Here is a 15,179-nt window from a genome sequence, read left to right as displayed (position 1 = left end):
ATCCTAACGACTCCATGCCGATCTCAAGAAACTGTCAGCAAGACCTTGCCCGCTGAAAGTTGGACATGGGCGATCTTTGGAGTTAGTGAGTAAATATGCTTCCATTGCTTTGACTGGGTCATAGTGATGGACCTATGTTTCATCATGAGTCATTCTACTGTCAAAAAAATCATGGTTTTCGTGTTGCAGGGTCAAAAGTTCATGAGAGTAAGTGATTCGCTCCGGAGAGGTGTCACTAACCGAGAAGTACATCGGGCAGGCACTTAATGCATGTCCAAATGCTCATGTATTATTTTCACAATGACTGCACAATTATTTTGACATTCAGTTACTTGGCGAATGGTAATGCGATGATTCTCGAAGTTGAAGGTTTCTACTTACTTAATAGTGTCTTCATCAAAGGTGGACTGGAATTGCCCTGAAATGAGGACCATTTCTATAGAAGTCCAACTACTCTTGAATTGACAGTGCCAGTGATTCACAACTTTATATAATGGGGCTTCCTCTTCATAAGTCTCTTTCATTTCATCGAATATTTTCTTTGATAGGCGGCTTCTCAAGTACAGAAACTTGATCAACGCTTGGGATTAAGTTTACCCATCTTTACACTTTTTTTCACATACGTGCCTGTATCATAGAAAATATTAGGGATAAAAGATGAAATTTTCTTCGTAACTTATAGAAACATGTATCAATACACATGTAAATTTTCGATATTCCACATTAACTAGATGTAGGTGAGGGGAATTTTTTAATGAACATCACATGTACTTCAACCTTAATTATTTGCTGATAATTCGCATTCCTTTAGTTCTTCTTGGATATTCTCACATTAGGAAGATTTTTTAAAGGAGTTTGATGTACGTAGGTGATGTGTTACCTACTTACACCGATGAATGCATCAGAGAATGTCTCTTTAATTTTAAACAGATACTGAGTTAAGAACATTTTATTCTGTTAGTTACTTGAAGTTTAATGTTGCATCAGAACCATGTGAACTTCCACTGAAAATAAAACCCAAATTGTTCATACTAAGACTTATCGTTAAGCATTTAGTCTCGAGGAAGGGTTCTGTATCACGTCTTATGGATGGCTTGTTTTTAGAATTAACGAATGTGACTAGATTCTACATGATTGAGTATGTAGGGAATGAAATAGAGATTTAGATTGTGTAGGCATTCGTTGAAGATTCTCAAATTCATTTCACAAAAGAATTGGAGTAAGCTTCATGTGGAGTGGTCTGGTTGCAAAACTGCATCATAAACGAAACTCGAAACCAGGATCATGACGAGGGTTGATGGTGATTCTGATGGATGGGGCAATGCTGATTCTGATATCCCCATTCTTCCACAATCCAAAACCAGGGAAGTATCATTGCGACCATCTCGCAAGAGACAAAGGCATTACTTTTTAATGTAATAAAAAAAAAAAAAAGTTTTACCTGTCTAAAGCTATGAAATCTGTGTTTTCTTAGATATATATACATAGATAGTATGATATATATATATATTTTCATTAAATTTTCATTTAAGTGTGAGTGATGCAATCAACATGATTACTGAACAATTTGTGAAATAAACTAATCTCACAAACCTACCGGTAACAAGAAAGGTTGTAGTTAATCCACATTCAGTGGCGGCAATAAGAACCAAGGAAGTTCCATGCTGCTAATGAATCTATTAATGACCTATATGCTATGTAAAGGCTGAATTACAAACCATTGCTAAAATCTTTTAAGTAAAATTGCTTTACAAATCATAACAATATGATTATATAATGTAATTAACACCTGGAAATATGCGGAAGTGATGGTAATTGTTAAATAATTAATGAAATTCTTCATTTCATAAGTATGAAGTTTGCATATTCATTCTCTGTCTTACCTGAATAAGTATTTAACTTTAAATTCGTATGGTTAAAACAACTCTTAACAACGATGCTTCACAGATTGTTAATATTTGTTTGATCCTTCTTTTATCAATAATACAGTACAAAATTCCCATGAAAATTTTCACTTTTTTTTTTTTATTCGTGTTATTATTCTGTTCAAAATCTCTTGTTGTTGCGAATTCTGTCGAGAAATTTGAATCTTAAAATATATAGAACGATAATCATGTCAGTTGTTCTGTATGGTTGCGAAACATGGTCACTTACTCTGAGAGAAGAACATAGACTGAAAGTATTTGAGAACAACCTGAGACGAATATTCGGACCCAAGAGGAACGGGAATGGGGGAATGGCGGAAACTTCATAACGAGGAGCTACATAATTTATACGGTTTACCAAACATTGTTAGGGTCATCAAGTCTAGGAGGCTTAGGTGGGCAGGTCATGTTGCTAGAATGGAAGAAAGTAAAAACGCTCTCAAAGTCTAGAATGGAAGACCAGTCGGAAAACTACCATTAGGCAGACCTAGGCGCAGATGTGAGGACAATATTAAGATGGATCTCCCAGAGATAGGAATACAAAGTAGAAACTGGATGCAGTTAGCTAAGGATAGAAGTCAGTGGAGAGCTTTTGTGAACGCGGCATTGAACCTCCGGGTTCCATAGGCCATCGAGTTAGTTAGTTAGTTTATTACCGCCATTTGTCTTGCGTAAGTTATTGAACCCTAGAAGATATACCTGGCATTTTAGCTGTTTTTATTCCCCCTTTTTTAAGGCAAAGAGTATATTCACTGTGAAAGTAATTAGCACTTCATTACTTGTTACCAGAATCACTTTTTTTAATGCAGTTAACACGTTCTGCAACTAGGTGTTCATATGTAGTATGTACGTAGTTATGTGATAAATATCTTGATGTAAAGGTTACTTCAGGTCAATTCTCTATAAAAGTAGTACAGTAAAGTAGATGGGAAAAGAATTTAAAATATTATGAAAACTAAGATTTCGAATATTACAATATGTTTGTTTCAGTTTAGGCTTACAGTTGCTATCCTGTAAAGTTTTATTTTCTTCACTTAATCCAGTTATTTGTCGAACTCATATGAGTTCATAATATACATGGTATTAATGAACTATACTGACAAACTGTAACAGGTGATTCCTCACATCATCTGTTATGAACTGGGGAAAGTCACATCCTTAATATGAACTGAGAAGAAGTCCACAGTTTCAGTACTAGAGCTGTCCAAAATCGTGAAAAAACTAATTTCAACACGAGCTGTTTCGAATTCGAGAAACCGTGATGTGGTGGTCATACAAACATACAAAATCCAAGAATGCATATTTCAACAATTGGCAAGGGATTCAATACAAGGTATAATTCCCAGACATGCACTCAACAGAAGATTTAAATATGTTCTGATTTCAAGATGGGTCAAAAGTAGGCAAAAGGCAAGCCTTAACAACAGTGGACACAATACTTTAGCAAGAGATCAGAAGTGTTGAGGACAGCCATCACTACGGTTCCTTACATTCGGAATAACGCGTAGTGCGATGTATTTTGTCACGGTATATATATTAAAACATATGAGCGTGAAACAAAATGTCGTAGCACGTGTCATTCCGAACGCGAGAGACCGTGGTGCTGACTTCCCTTACACTTTGGACTTCTCACCGTAGCATTCCGTGCACACTGTTGTTGAGGCTTACCTTTTGCCTACTTTTGACCCACCTTGAAATTAAAAGCATATCTGAAAATTCTGTTGAGAGCATGTCTAAAAATTACACCCTATAGAGAGTGGCTCGCATAGCATAGTCGCTAACGCTCTCGCCTTCGATGCGAGCGGCCCGAGTTCGATTCCCGGTGGGGGGCACTCGGTCGAAAAATTGTAAAAAGCTTTTCAGGCCAGCCATCCTGAAACAGGTTTTCCTGGGTTTTCCTCATTCACACCAGGCAAATGCCGGAGTGGTTCCTAACTTACAGATCCCAGGCCACTTCCTTCCCTTTCCCCGGATAATGTGCTCCTCGAGGGACGTCATCCCTCATACCGGACAGGCTAAATGGCCATAGATGCCGAAATCCCAGAAATCTAAATGTTAAATCCTACACCCTATAGGGAATATTTGTTGCACATCCATTACACATTGATGAGACATGCTTTTTTGGATTGCGTATGAATGACTTCCGTTACGCTTACATAGACCGCCAATCCTTGGTTTCACGAATTTGAAAAAGTCGTCTTGAAATTTAGCTTTTCCACAATCGTGGACAGCCCTCTCTGAAACTGCACTTTTCCTCAGAGGTCCATATGAACTTTTTCACTTACTTCGATGTACAGATGGTGATCAGAAAAATTGAAACACCTGAACGAAATTGCAACTTACCAGATTAATATGGTGTCGGGCCACCTTTCGCTTTCAGAACAACCTTGATGCGACGTGGGATGGAGACATAGAGGTCGTGAATGGTAGCAAGTGGAATTTTACACCATTCCTCGTGCAGGGCATCGGCCAGTTCTGTGAGAGAGGATGGAGGTGGAAATCGTCGCCGGAGTCGTGTTTCCAAGACGGACCACAGATGTTCAATTATGTTGAGATCTGGGGATTGGGCGGGCCAGGGGAGGTGTTGAACTTTATCCCGATGTTCCTCAAACCACGCTGCAACAACGCCAGCTGTGTGAATGGGTGCATTATCATCCTGGAAGATGGCATCACTGCCAACATCCGGACCATAGGATGCAAGTGGTCTCCTAAAATTGCGACATAATCGTTGGCAGTGATTCGTCCGCTAAGTGTGACCACAGGACCCAATGAAAACCATGATATGGCGGCCCACAGCATCACCGAGCCGCCGCCATGTTTCACAGTTGGGCGGAGACACTGCAGATCATAAGCTTCTTTGGGCGTTCTCCACACACAAACACGGCCCGTGGTTGGAAATAATGTGAAGGATGACTCATCCGACCATATCACACGTTTCCAGTCCTCAACGGTCCAAGTTGCGTGATCGCAGCACCATTTGCGTCGTGCGAAAGCGTTATGGTCCCTGATGAGCGGTTTGGCCCGTGCAACACGACCCCGTAAGTTCATGTCATGTAATTCGCGGCGGACTGTGATTCTCGAAACAGGGTGGGGGAGGTGCTGATTGAGTTCCTCCGTCACTTGCTCCGCAATGGCACAACGGTTCTGCGTGACAATGCGCTTTATTACCCGCTGCAGCCACTGGACACTTCTGTTCCACTGCGCCTGACGTAGTATGGAGACCGACCTAACACATCACCACCAGCGGTCCGGCGCTGCGGGCGCCACTACACCACTACCAACCCATACATCTGACGTGTTGCCAACTACAGGTGTTTCCATTTTTCTGATCACCATCTGTAAGTAATCACCTGTTAGTGTGTCGGTATAGTTCATTAACATCTTGTATATGAACTCATATATATATATATATATATATATATATATATATAGTTGATTTCAAGAACGTAACTTTGAGGAATTTTATTTTCAGAGTTCGATGAGAAGCATAAAAGCTGTAGCACTGAGCCATTCTCTGTTTACGACCGTCCTCCGATTTATATTCTTAACTTAGATTCCAAAGCAATAAAAGAGCCTAAATTTCTTTCGAGTGCTGAGGTAAGAAATAATTTTCTCATCAGTAGAGAGTAGTATGAGATCTGAAGTCAGCTTATTTGACATAGAGTAGTGGAACATTTCTTTATATATATATATATATATATATATATATATATATATATATATATATATAGTATGTGAGAAAATTATTAACACAGCTGAATCGGAAATAACTGTAGTTTGGAAATCACTAGGAATTTTACAAGAAGGTCATTTTCATGATAAAAGTAATCTCGGCAGATAGCACATCTTAAATTCCAGTAGAAATACAGGTAAAATATTGACTCAGGATCTTAAAATAGTTGAAGTGTTGTGTGAATTGTAAAAAATATATTCACTTAAAGGCAAAAATTGACGTATTTTTAGTCATATCCTTAAAAAGAAATTCAGTTAAATGGGACCTTTATGCACTTTTTGTAAGGTTTCAAAGTTAGAATAAGACTTCTTGTTAAACTGCTTATATATATAGAGAAGAAATTTTTATGGCAAGTTTTGAGTGAAAATATGTCAATTAAACAGTTTCTATGTGCAGGTATCGTGCCCTCATGATAAATTGTGTGTAAAAATAACAATAATAATTACAAATTTTGGACACAATATATCTAACAACACATTTTTCAGTTTTCAGTCTCCAACATCTTAAGTTTATTATTAGTTCCCTGAGGTACAAGAACTGACGAGACGTAACTACACACTTGTATATACTAATAGGATGAGAGTCTTGTAGACATTAACATGAGAATCGCCCTTAGGTTTCTTATTTTCTTCATGTAGTTTGTACAGTCCGCAGAAAAAAACTGCAACATGAGCATGTTAGTTTATTGTAGAACTACGCCTAACAGCCCAGGGAATCAATATAACGTCTAAGTGGCACGAATCACGCCAGGAGAAGCCTCGGCATCCTACCTTGCAAATTTATTTTGGAAAAAAAGACTAAAGCATTATTTAAATGAAAAAGGTGGAAAAATAAAAAATAAAAAAATGTACAGTATGTTTATTCTAAGTTTTCTTATCTTTGTTTTTTATTCGTGTAGGATGACAATATCTTTTATAATGAAGCACTTACATTGGCAGATACATTCAGCAAAATCGCTTCTGGAGGCAATTTGGATACAAGTAAGTATAATCATAGTATGTGCAGTGGGAATTCAATGTGAATGGTATTACATAGTATATGTTTTTAGTTGTTTCTTTAGATATTAATGTCCCTTTTTAGCACTAGGGCTCTATGAGACGTAGATTGTAAAATATAACCTGAGATCCAAACGAAGTGTACTCGCACCAGGATTTGGTCGTTAAGATCGGAATGAAATATAATTAAATATTCCTTTGTAGCGAAAGGGGCTACGGTGGCTCAGTGGTAAAGCGTTCACCTCTGGTACATGGGGTCCTTGGTTCGATCCCTGCTCGCATTAAGTGAACTTTGTGGTAGACAAACATCGTGTGTGGAGTTTTTTTTTTTTTTTGGATTCTCCCATTTCATCCTACTTCGTCATTCTACCACTTTCTTCATTTCTCATCATCACCTTCTCCTTTAGCCTACTCGACATAACTGTGGGACGTAAAACTGAAAGATTTCATTTCATTTCATTTCCTTTGGGGCGAAATGATTAACGCACATACTTTCTGTGTTCGTCTTCCTGAGTTCGATCCCCAGTGATGGTACTAGTCTTGGATGAAATCCCGAGTAATAGTTCAGATCTCATTTCAAACAGAAATTACGGATATTAAATTTCACTCAGTCAGATCAAACATGGTTAGTTGTACTGATTAAATTTGTAGACTACGGACTTCATTTTGTTCTTACCTCATTAGTTAATCATTAATTATTATTCCATTTTTTAAATAAATGGGAGTCCGAAGCTTCTGATTAGAATCCTCTTCTTTATTATTTTAGAGTACTTAACTTACTGTATAGTTGAAAACATTTGATTATTACTATTATTCCATATTCAAAATTGTGTTTATCCTGTCCTTTCCAGCTTCTGTGGAAACTTGTAACATTTCAAATATAAATTTAGATTCTTTCCTTGCAATGAATGATAAAATAACTCTTCCCGGGGCTGGCCAAACAGTCGATCGCCGCTGAATATAGAGTAGAACGAGAAACATTTTAGAAAAAAGCGGTATTATCTGCAAAGAAATCTTACACACCAGTTTCCATGAAGAATGAGAACACTGGGAAACATGGAATTCCGCTTACTCGCAAAAAGTTTAAGAAAAGTCAGTGAATTTTAAGTACGGATTTTTACTTATGAGAACTATTTTCTTATTTTGTCTTCTCGGCTGTTTAGTAGAGAGTGTTTTATAAAATAAATTTTTTTTGCAAAATTTCTACCTATACACACAAAATAAGGTTGGTTAGAGCGGGGAAATTTTTAAATCGTGACCTAGGAAACCTGGAAAAATTCAGAGAATTTCTGCTCGCCAAACAAGTGGGAACCCTGATTGTATATGTAAAATAATTAACGATTTTTATTATTTGTTTAGACCAAAAAATGACGCACATACTACCTCTGAATTTAAGAGAAAATCTCTACGTAAATTACTCTGTAGGATAAACTTACAAGTTCGATATTTGCAACTAGCTAGCTTATACAAATTATTAAGTTAAGATGCATCTAAATCAATAACTGCTCTTTACACAGTACAAATAACTGTTTACATATCAAACTCTTCATTTAAACTAGTTTGTAGTGTCATTGATATATATGTCCAGACGAATAAAATTACTAAGAACGAAGCTATATGGTAAACTTACATGGCGCTATTATTTATGTGTGTGGATATTCAGTTTACATATCATACTTGCCAATTCATAATTGGAAATTTTCTTATTTGGTGATCTTTTTAAATGAGTAGTGCTACTAATGATTTTTTGTGAATGGTAATTTTAATCTTGTGGGTATATACTGACGGAACACCAAGAAGGAGTTATGCTAGGTGAATGAAAGTTACACAGAGTATTCACCTACATGTTTTATTTCATTGATTCAAATTTGAGTTACAGAACTTACAGAATGCAGATGCACCACCAGACGAAAGTGGACGATATTCATCTTTAGTATCCAGTGTAGTCACCGTCTTGTTGAATGTAGGCGTCCACACGAGCAGGCAATCGATCGTAGAGGTGTCGGAGTTTTGTGGGATTTTATGCCACGCCTGCTGCACCTATAAGGTCAGATCCCGGATGGTCGTTGCTGGTTGAGGATGGGTCTCGAGGCGTCGTTCAATCTTGTCCCGCACATGCTCTATTGGATACAAATATGGAGATCTTGCCAGCCAAGGTAACACGTTAACATCTTGAAGAGCACGTAGAGTTGCAGCTGTGGTATGGGGACGATCATTATCTTGTTGAAACAGGCCCCCTTCCATATCGTTCATGAATGGGAGAACAACTGGTACGATCACCATTGTAATGTAGATGTGTGCTGTTATGGTGTTAGGAATGATAACTAGTGGGGTCCTGTGGTTATACGAAATCCCTCCCCATACCATAATCCCCGGGGTCGGACCGGTATGACGACGACTAATGCAGCCTGGTAACAAACGTTCATTAGGCCGTCTCCTGACTTGTGTACGTCCATCACTGGTACCGAGGCAGAAACAACTCTCGTCTGTGAGTCCATTCTGTCCTCCAGTGTGTTCTCTCGCAACACCACTGTAGACGGTTTTGACGGTGGGTAGGAGTAAGCGGCAAACACTCTACAGGACGTCTAGAGCGGAGCCCACACTCCAGTAGGCGATTCACAACAGTTCTTGTATTGACATCAGATGTCACTGCAGTTCGAATTTCGGCTACAGACGCCCTCCGATCCGCCAGAGCCATTCTGTGAATACGCCGATTCTCTCTTTCTCCGGTGGACCGGGAAGGTCCGGAAACCGGTCTTCTGGTAGTAGTACCTTCCCGGAACCATTGCTGCCAACAGTTGTGTACCGCGGAGACATCTCGACCAATTCTTGCTGCGATGTCACGAAATGAAAATCCACCCTCTCGCCTCCCAACCACGCGGCCCCCTTCGAACTACATTAACTGCCGATAAACAGTTCGTTGTCGTCTTCGAGGCATTCTGTACACTCGTAGCACGCGTTACCGTAGACTGACACAGTGACACTACTGCTTCTCACCAGCGTGGCACGTGTCTAATGGCTGGACCCATTCCGCATTTACATGGCAGTGCACGCGCGTCCTTGGAGTTGTGACCTTGTAACTGGTATAACTGAAATAAAACATATAGGTGAATATTCTGGGTAAGTTTCATTCACCTAGCATAACTCCTTCTTGGTGTTGGGATTTCCATTTCCGTCAATGTATATAAACGAAAGTACAAAGTAGTATAAATGGCGGATAAAAAGTGTTTATTTATAGGTTCACCTAAAATAATAATTTATATTCATGAACTAGGTACTTTGGAACATCGAACCTGACAGTTCATTTCATAAAATTCTTTACATTGATTTTCTCTGAAGTTCATACGCTTTTTTTCCTTTTTCTCGTAAGTTTGATAAAAGATATTACATTTGTAAAAGTTTCAACGAATACAAAATATAAAAAAAAAAAAAAACTTAAAATATGTAAAATTAGCAAACGTTTGCTGTCTGAAGAATTCAGATTAGGCTTTGAAATATTGCAGATAATAGTCCATAATATTTAACTTCCGGGAACATATAATTAAATACATGTAACATGTGTGAGAAAATATATTAAATATTATGTGGAATTTGCTTTTCAGCTGCTTATCAGGAAGATATATTTGCTGTAAAACCAGCTTGGGAATCGATAGACTTTGATCTCCCGAGCTTAGGAGGAGAGCATGATCTATCAAGTTCAGTAGTAAAACAGGAAGAGAAAATTGTAAGTCAGAACTGTGAAAAAAAGATGACGTCGGAAAACAGTATTAAATGTGAAGAACTTTCCAAGAACACTGAAACTTACTCTGGATGTGCAGCTAAGGAGAAAAAGTCTTCCGTTTCATCCAAGTCTGAAACTACTATGGTGGAAGAGGCCGTTCAAGTACGAGGGGATGAGATACCGGCAGTTGGAACGCCTGAACCTAATGAGGTATTATTTTTCTTTTTGTGCTTTTTCTCATTGTTTTATACAACAAAGTTGTACTGGGATTATATTTGCTCTCGCCTTCGGTGCGAGCGGTTCCGGATTCGATTCCCGGTAGGAGCACTCGGTCGAAAAAGTGTAAAACGCTTTTTCAGGCCAGCCACCCTGAATGAGGTTTTCCTGGGTTTTGCTCAATCACACCAGGTAAATGCCAGGATGGTACCGAACTTATAGATCCCAGGCCACTTTCTTCCCTTTCCCCAGATAATGTACTCGCCGAGGGACGTCATTCTCAAAACGTGACAGGCCAAATGGCCATAGGTGCCGAAAACCCAGAAATCTAAATCCTAAATCCTGGGGTTATATTTTAAATATTGGTCTAATATTAAAATTTAGTGAATCTTTTGCAAGAGCGAATTTGTTACTAATAATAGTGTATAACTATTAAGGGACACGATCAATTTTGGTAAAAATTCAGCGCTATCCTTAAATAATGTGATCATCATCCTTCTGAAAACATTCTAGAAATCATGATAGCTAATCGGTGAAGCGCAACGTCAAAAATCGTATTCAAACGATGTGGATTTTGTGGCATATTAACGTAAATTTTTCATTGTTATTATTATTATTATTATTATTATTATTATTATTATTATTATTATTATTATTATTGTTGTTATAGTCGCTTCATTATTCACGTGTAGTTCAAATATCACCAATCCGGTGTAGATGAATATTGTTAAGTGTTTGGCCTGTTAATAAGGCCTCTTGGGTTTCGTCTCTCAAGACGGTCCAACTTGACAGTTTTTTCCGTTGTTCCTTAGCTTTACCAGACGAATATGAGGATGGTATCTTTTAAAAATTAATGAGGTTTGGCCGTATGTCTTCCAAAAATCCTTCTCATTTTCTTGGTTAATGTTTCTAGGAGAAAATAGCATATCTTTCGACGTAGTCATCATGCATCTCCAGACATTTCTGATAGCTTCCGTACACCTTCTGTGTAAAAAATCTACCACCTGAAAGTGCAGCCAGTCCAGAACTGATGTCTTGAGCACTTCACTCTTGTTAAAACGCTTCAATGCAAGCCACTTTTTCAGGTGAAGAAAGGAAACTGGGGTCAAGGTCGAGGGTATAAGGGGGATGGCTGAGTAGGTCTCATCGAAATCGTTGAATTATCTCAACAGTACGAGCAACTAGGTGTCAGTGGGCGAGCGTTGTCATGGGTCAGAAGAATTCCAGAGCGTAGCATTCCTCTACACTGATTTTGAATAACACGTCGCATATTATACAGTGTTTGGCAATACACATTTGCTGTAATTGGTTATGTTGGTTCCAAAAATTCCACAAGAATCACACCATTTTAGTCCGAAAATATGGTTGCCATAATTTTGTGAACTGATGGTGTTTTTGTTTGAATTTCTTCGGTTTAGAAGAACCACAGTGCTGCCATTGTATTGACTGCTGCTCGACTCCCTAGTGGCATTCGACATCCCAGGTTTCCTCCCCTTTGCCACTACGTGAAAAATGTGGTCATCCGCATTTTTTCCTCAGCGGAGCAGAAAATCACGTGCAACTGTCATTCTTTGCTCTTGGTGACCGCCTGTCAGCGTTTTTGCACCCATCTTACACACAGTTTGTGATAACCCAGCTTTTCAGTCCCATTCGATGCACTGCTTTCGTAGACATTTCTTGAAACTCTTTGGCATGTTCAGTTATCGTCAACCGGCAATTGGATTGCACTTTCTCATTAAACGCGTTCCGCCGGATCGTCCGTCTGTACGCTAGGCTTTTCGGTGCGCTCGTCGTCATGAATATTTGAACGCCCTTCGCGAAACACACTGTACCATTGCCTGACTTTTCCTTCACTCATTACTGTCGGTCCGTAAATGGCACACAATTCCCGATGGATATCAGCTACATTGTCCTTTGGCATTTAGAAATCTCGTGATAGATCTCACTTCACATTTGGCGGGATTTTGTATTACGGCAGCCATTTCATCTTACTGCTACTCGCACTTACGTAACTCCACTCGGACGATTCTATCTCTGTTGCAAGCACATAATATTATGGCATGCTTCTGCTAATGCTCAACTTCTTCAGTGTTTCCAGCCCCGCGTAGAAAAAATCGGCTCTTTTTTTGACATGCGCCTCGTATGTCAAAAAACAATTTTTCTCTGTTTATGACTGCTTTTGCTTTATGAAAGTCCAACATTAAATACCGGAAAAGGCAGATTTCTTTTAGTTTCTGTTTCAATAGAGAGAGAAAGACGGAGATGGAATCTACTCTTAGGACGTTAAATCCATATCGAAAAATTAGTTTTCTTCATTTTATACCCACTTTGCTGTCTTGTGATTAATTGATACTAATCTGGTAGTTTCTATCACTTTGTTGGAATAGAGGAATAAGAGCGGGGAGGAACCTATTCTGTAGGATGCTGAATCCATAAGAAAACATTGTTTCTCGGTATCGCTTACCGTTTTCGCTTTGATACTTGTCTACAGACATAACCGTTCTCGAACTTCCGTAGCGTAGTCGAATACTGGTACAGAAATAGATGAAGTACGTAGTGGCAGGCCTGTACTCACGGAAACATCATAATCAGTAATGGTAATAGTATGAAGAAAGTGAATAAATCTGAATACTTAGCCATGCTAGTAGCAAGTAAGAATGATAGTGTTAGGCAATAAAAAGTAGATTAGTGGCTGTATAATTCATTCCTTTTACTCTGTGCAAAATATTTTACCATCACTACCGAAGAAATTGAAAAATGTTGTCTAAGTGCTATTGAAATGTCCTATTTTACGTTTGGTTGGAAATCATATTCTGTAACGCAACAAATAGATGAACCGAGGTCAGGTGTAGTGTGTTATAAACTCAGTACATGTTCAGAAAAGGGGATAATATAATAGTAGCCAGTCAGGAAGCTGTGAGTTATTGAATGGTGTAAAAGTGCACCATAGGGATAGTGATTTTCCTTTACGAGTTCTGACTGGAATGTTTTGCACCTCTAGCCTTTAGGCCAGGAGGGATGAATGAACGTACCATAGTCAGTTAATTTGTAAAATTAGATAAATTGTTATATACTAACTTAAAATTACAATGTATATCCCGCCATGTTTAAAATTAAAAGTTTGTTTCAAGATGAAAACTGGCTGTAATTCGAGACTCAAATATAATTCGATGAATGACTGGCCATATAGATGTGTGTGGCAGTATGATGAGTGTACTACTGTGTGATCAAGGTAAGAATGATCCCTTGTGTCATTTGTTCTACCTTTTGAGAAAGAAAGGATGTCAACGTAGGCACAGAGAATCTATTTGTGTATGAGAAGGAGATTCACGGACATAATTAACTAACGTATTCCTAGATCCTGAAACTATTAAAGAACTAAGATGATTTCTTTGTGTGATCTCAAACTCAACATCAGTGTTTTTCTCAATTAGGAAGAAAAAATGTAGGATTATGATGTACAGTGAGCAATAAAAGTTCTTTCCGTATGATGAAATTAGTTCCGTAAATAACTTTTGAATGTAATGACATTTTGAGTACAATTTTCAATAAATTAAAAACAGTGTATTTTCTGTACGTTCTAGCCATACCACCGTTATTCCCGGAATAATTTTACTAAATGGAAAGAACTTTTGTCGCTGACTGTACATGATGCTGCCAGATGTGCGAGTTGTCAAAAAATTATTTTTAAGCGATAATGCCAAAATTCTTCCCTTAGACATACCGTGATTACGGAATACCGAACAATAGATACCAATCGATAGATCTCATCAAGCTGAACAAAAATTATATGGGTGAGTAAATTTTGATGCGTAGTTTTCGAAAATGGAGAAAACTTTTTTGGTAAACGTAAAAATTGATGGTATACAATTAAGATGAAGCTAATACTGAAGTATACCCTCAAAGTTTTTCACCATGACACTAGCAATACAACAGGACACAGAGTAGTTAAGCCTAAATTTATGATTAATTCTTAAACTTACATTTTTGTTTTAACTACAACATTGTCCAAAGAAGACACATCGAAATTCATCAGTCAATTCATTTTGATATTTTGTCGCATATATCAGCCGATTTTGTTCCGATTAGATGCAACTAAACAAAATGAAATGCTTACGAACAAGTTCTGATGCATAATTTTGAGAAAAATGAAGTTTTACGGCTCTGGAAAATAGTTGTCGTTCGTTGCCAATAATTATTTTAGCGGCTTCTGTTCTCTTCTCCTGGAACGAAGTGTTTATTTTATTTACTGCATGCGTAAAATGATACACTGTTAAGTAGCAGATCGTTGTTTGTCTTCGCCTAACAGTGATGTACGTTCTACCTGTAAATATATGTACAAATGTGCGTTACGACGCTTAATTATATATTACAATTAATTTTCCTTTCAGACTCAAATGACTCAGCGACCCGTGAGGAAATCCACATCAACAGCAATTCAAACTGATGACCAGTTGATCAGCAGTAAGTCTACTTTTGTTAGAAAAGAAGAACCAAAAGTTACTTCGGAAATGAAGAAGGACGACCGTACAGAATCAAAAGCCACTTCGGAAATGAGGAAGGACGACCGTACAGTTACAGATCGTGTT

General features: G+C 38.1%; 1 protein-coding gene across 1 annotated transcript in view; it reads left to right on the top strand.

Annotated features, from left to right (window-relative positions):
* LOC145673292 (uncharacterized) overlaps window positions 1-15,179 on the top strand; it is a gene marked incomplete in the record, with an annotated part of 76,083 nt that overhangs the window by 37,291 nt on the left and 23,613 nt on the right. The window contains 4 exon segments of the mRNA XM_081742862.1: window positions 5,398-5,522; window positions 6,557-6,638; window positions 10,256-10,584; window positions 14,982-15,179. Coding sequence (XP_081598988.1) covers window positions 5,398-5,522; window positions 6,557-6,638; window positions 10,256-10,584; window positions 14,982-15,179 — 734 coding nt within the window.

This window comes from Thermobia domestica, chromosome 16 (genome assembly GCF_964235325.1).
Source record: "Thermobia domestica chromosome 16, izTheDome1.hap1.1, whole genome shotgun sequence".
In the NCBI taxonomy this organism is placed as follows: Eukaryota; Metazoa; Arthropoda; class Insecta; order Zygentoma; family Lepismatidae; genus Thermobia; species Thermobia domestica.
Note: the sequence above shows the minus strand (reverse complement) of the source record. Positions and strands in the feature narration are given on the sequence as shown.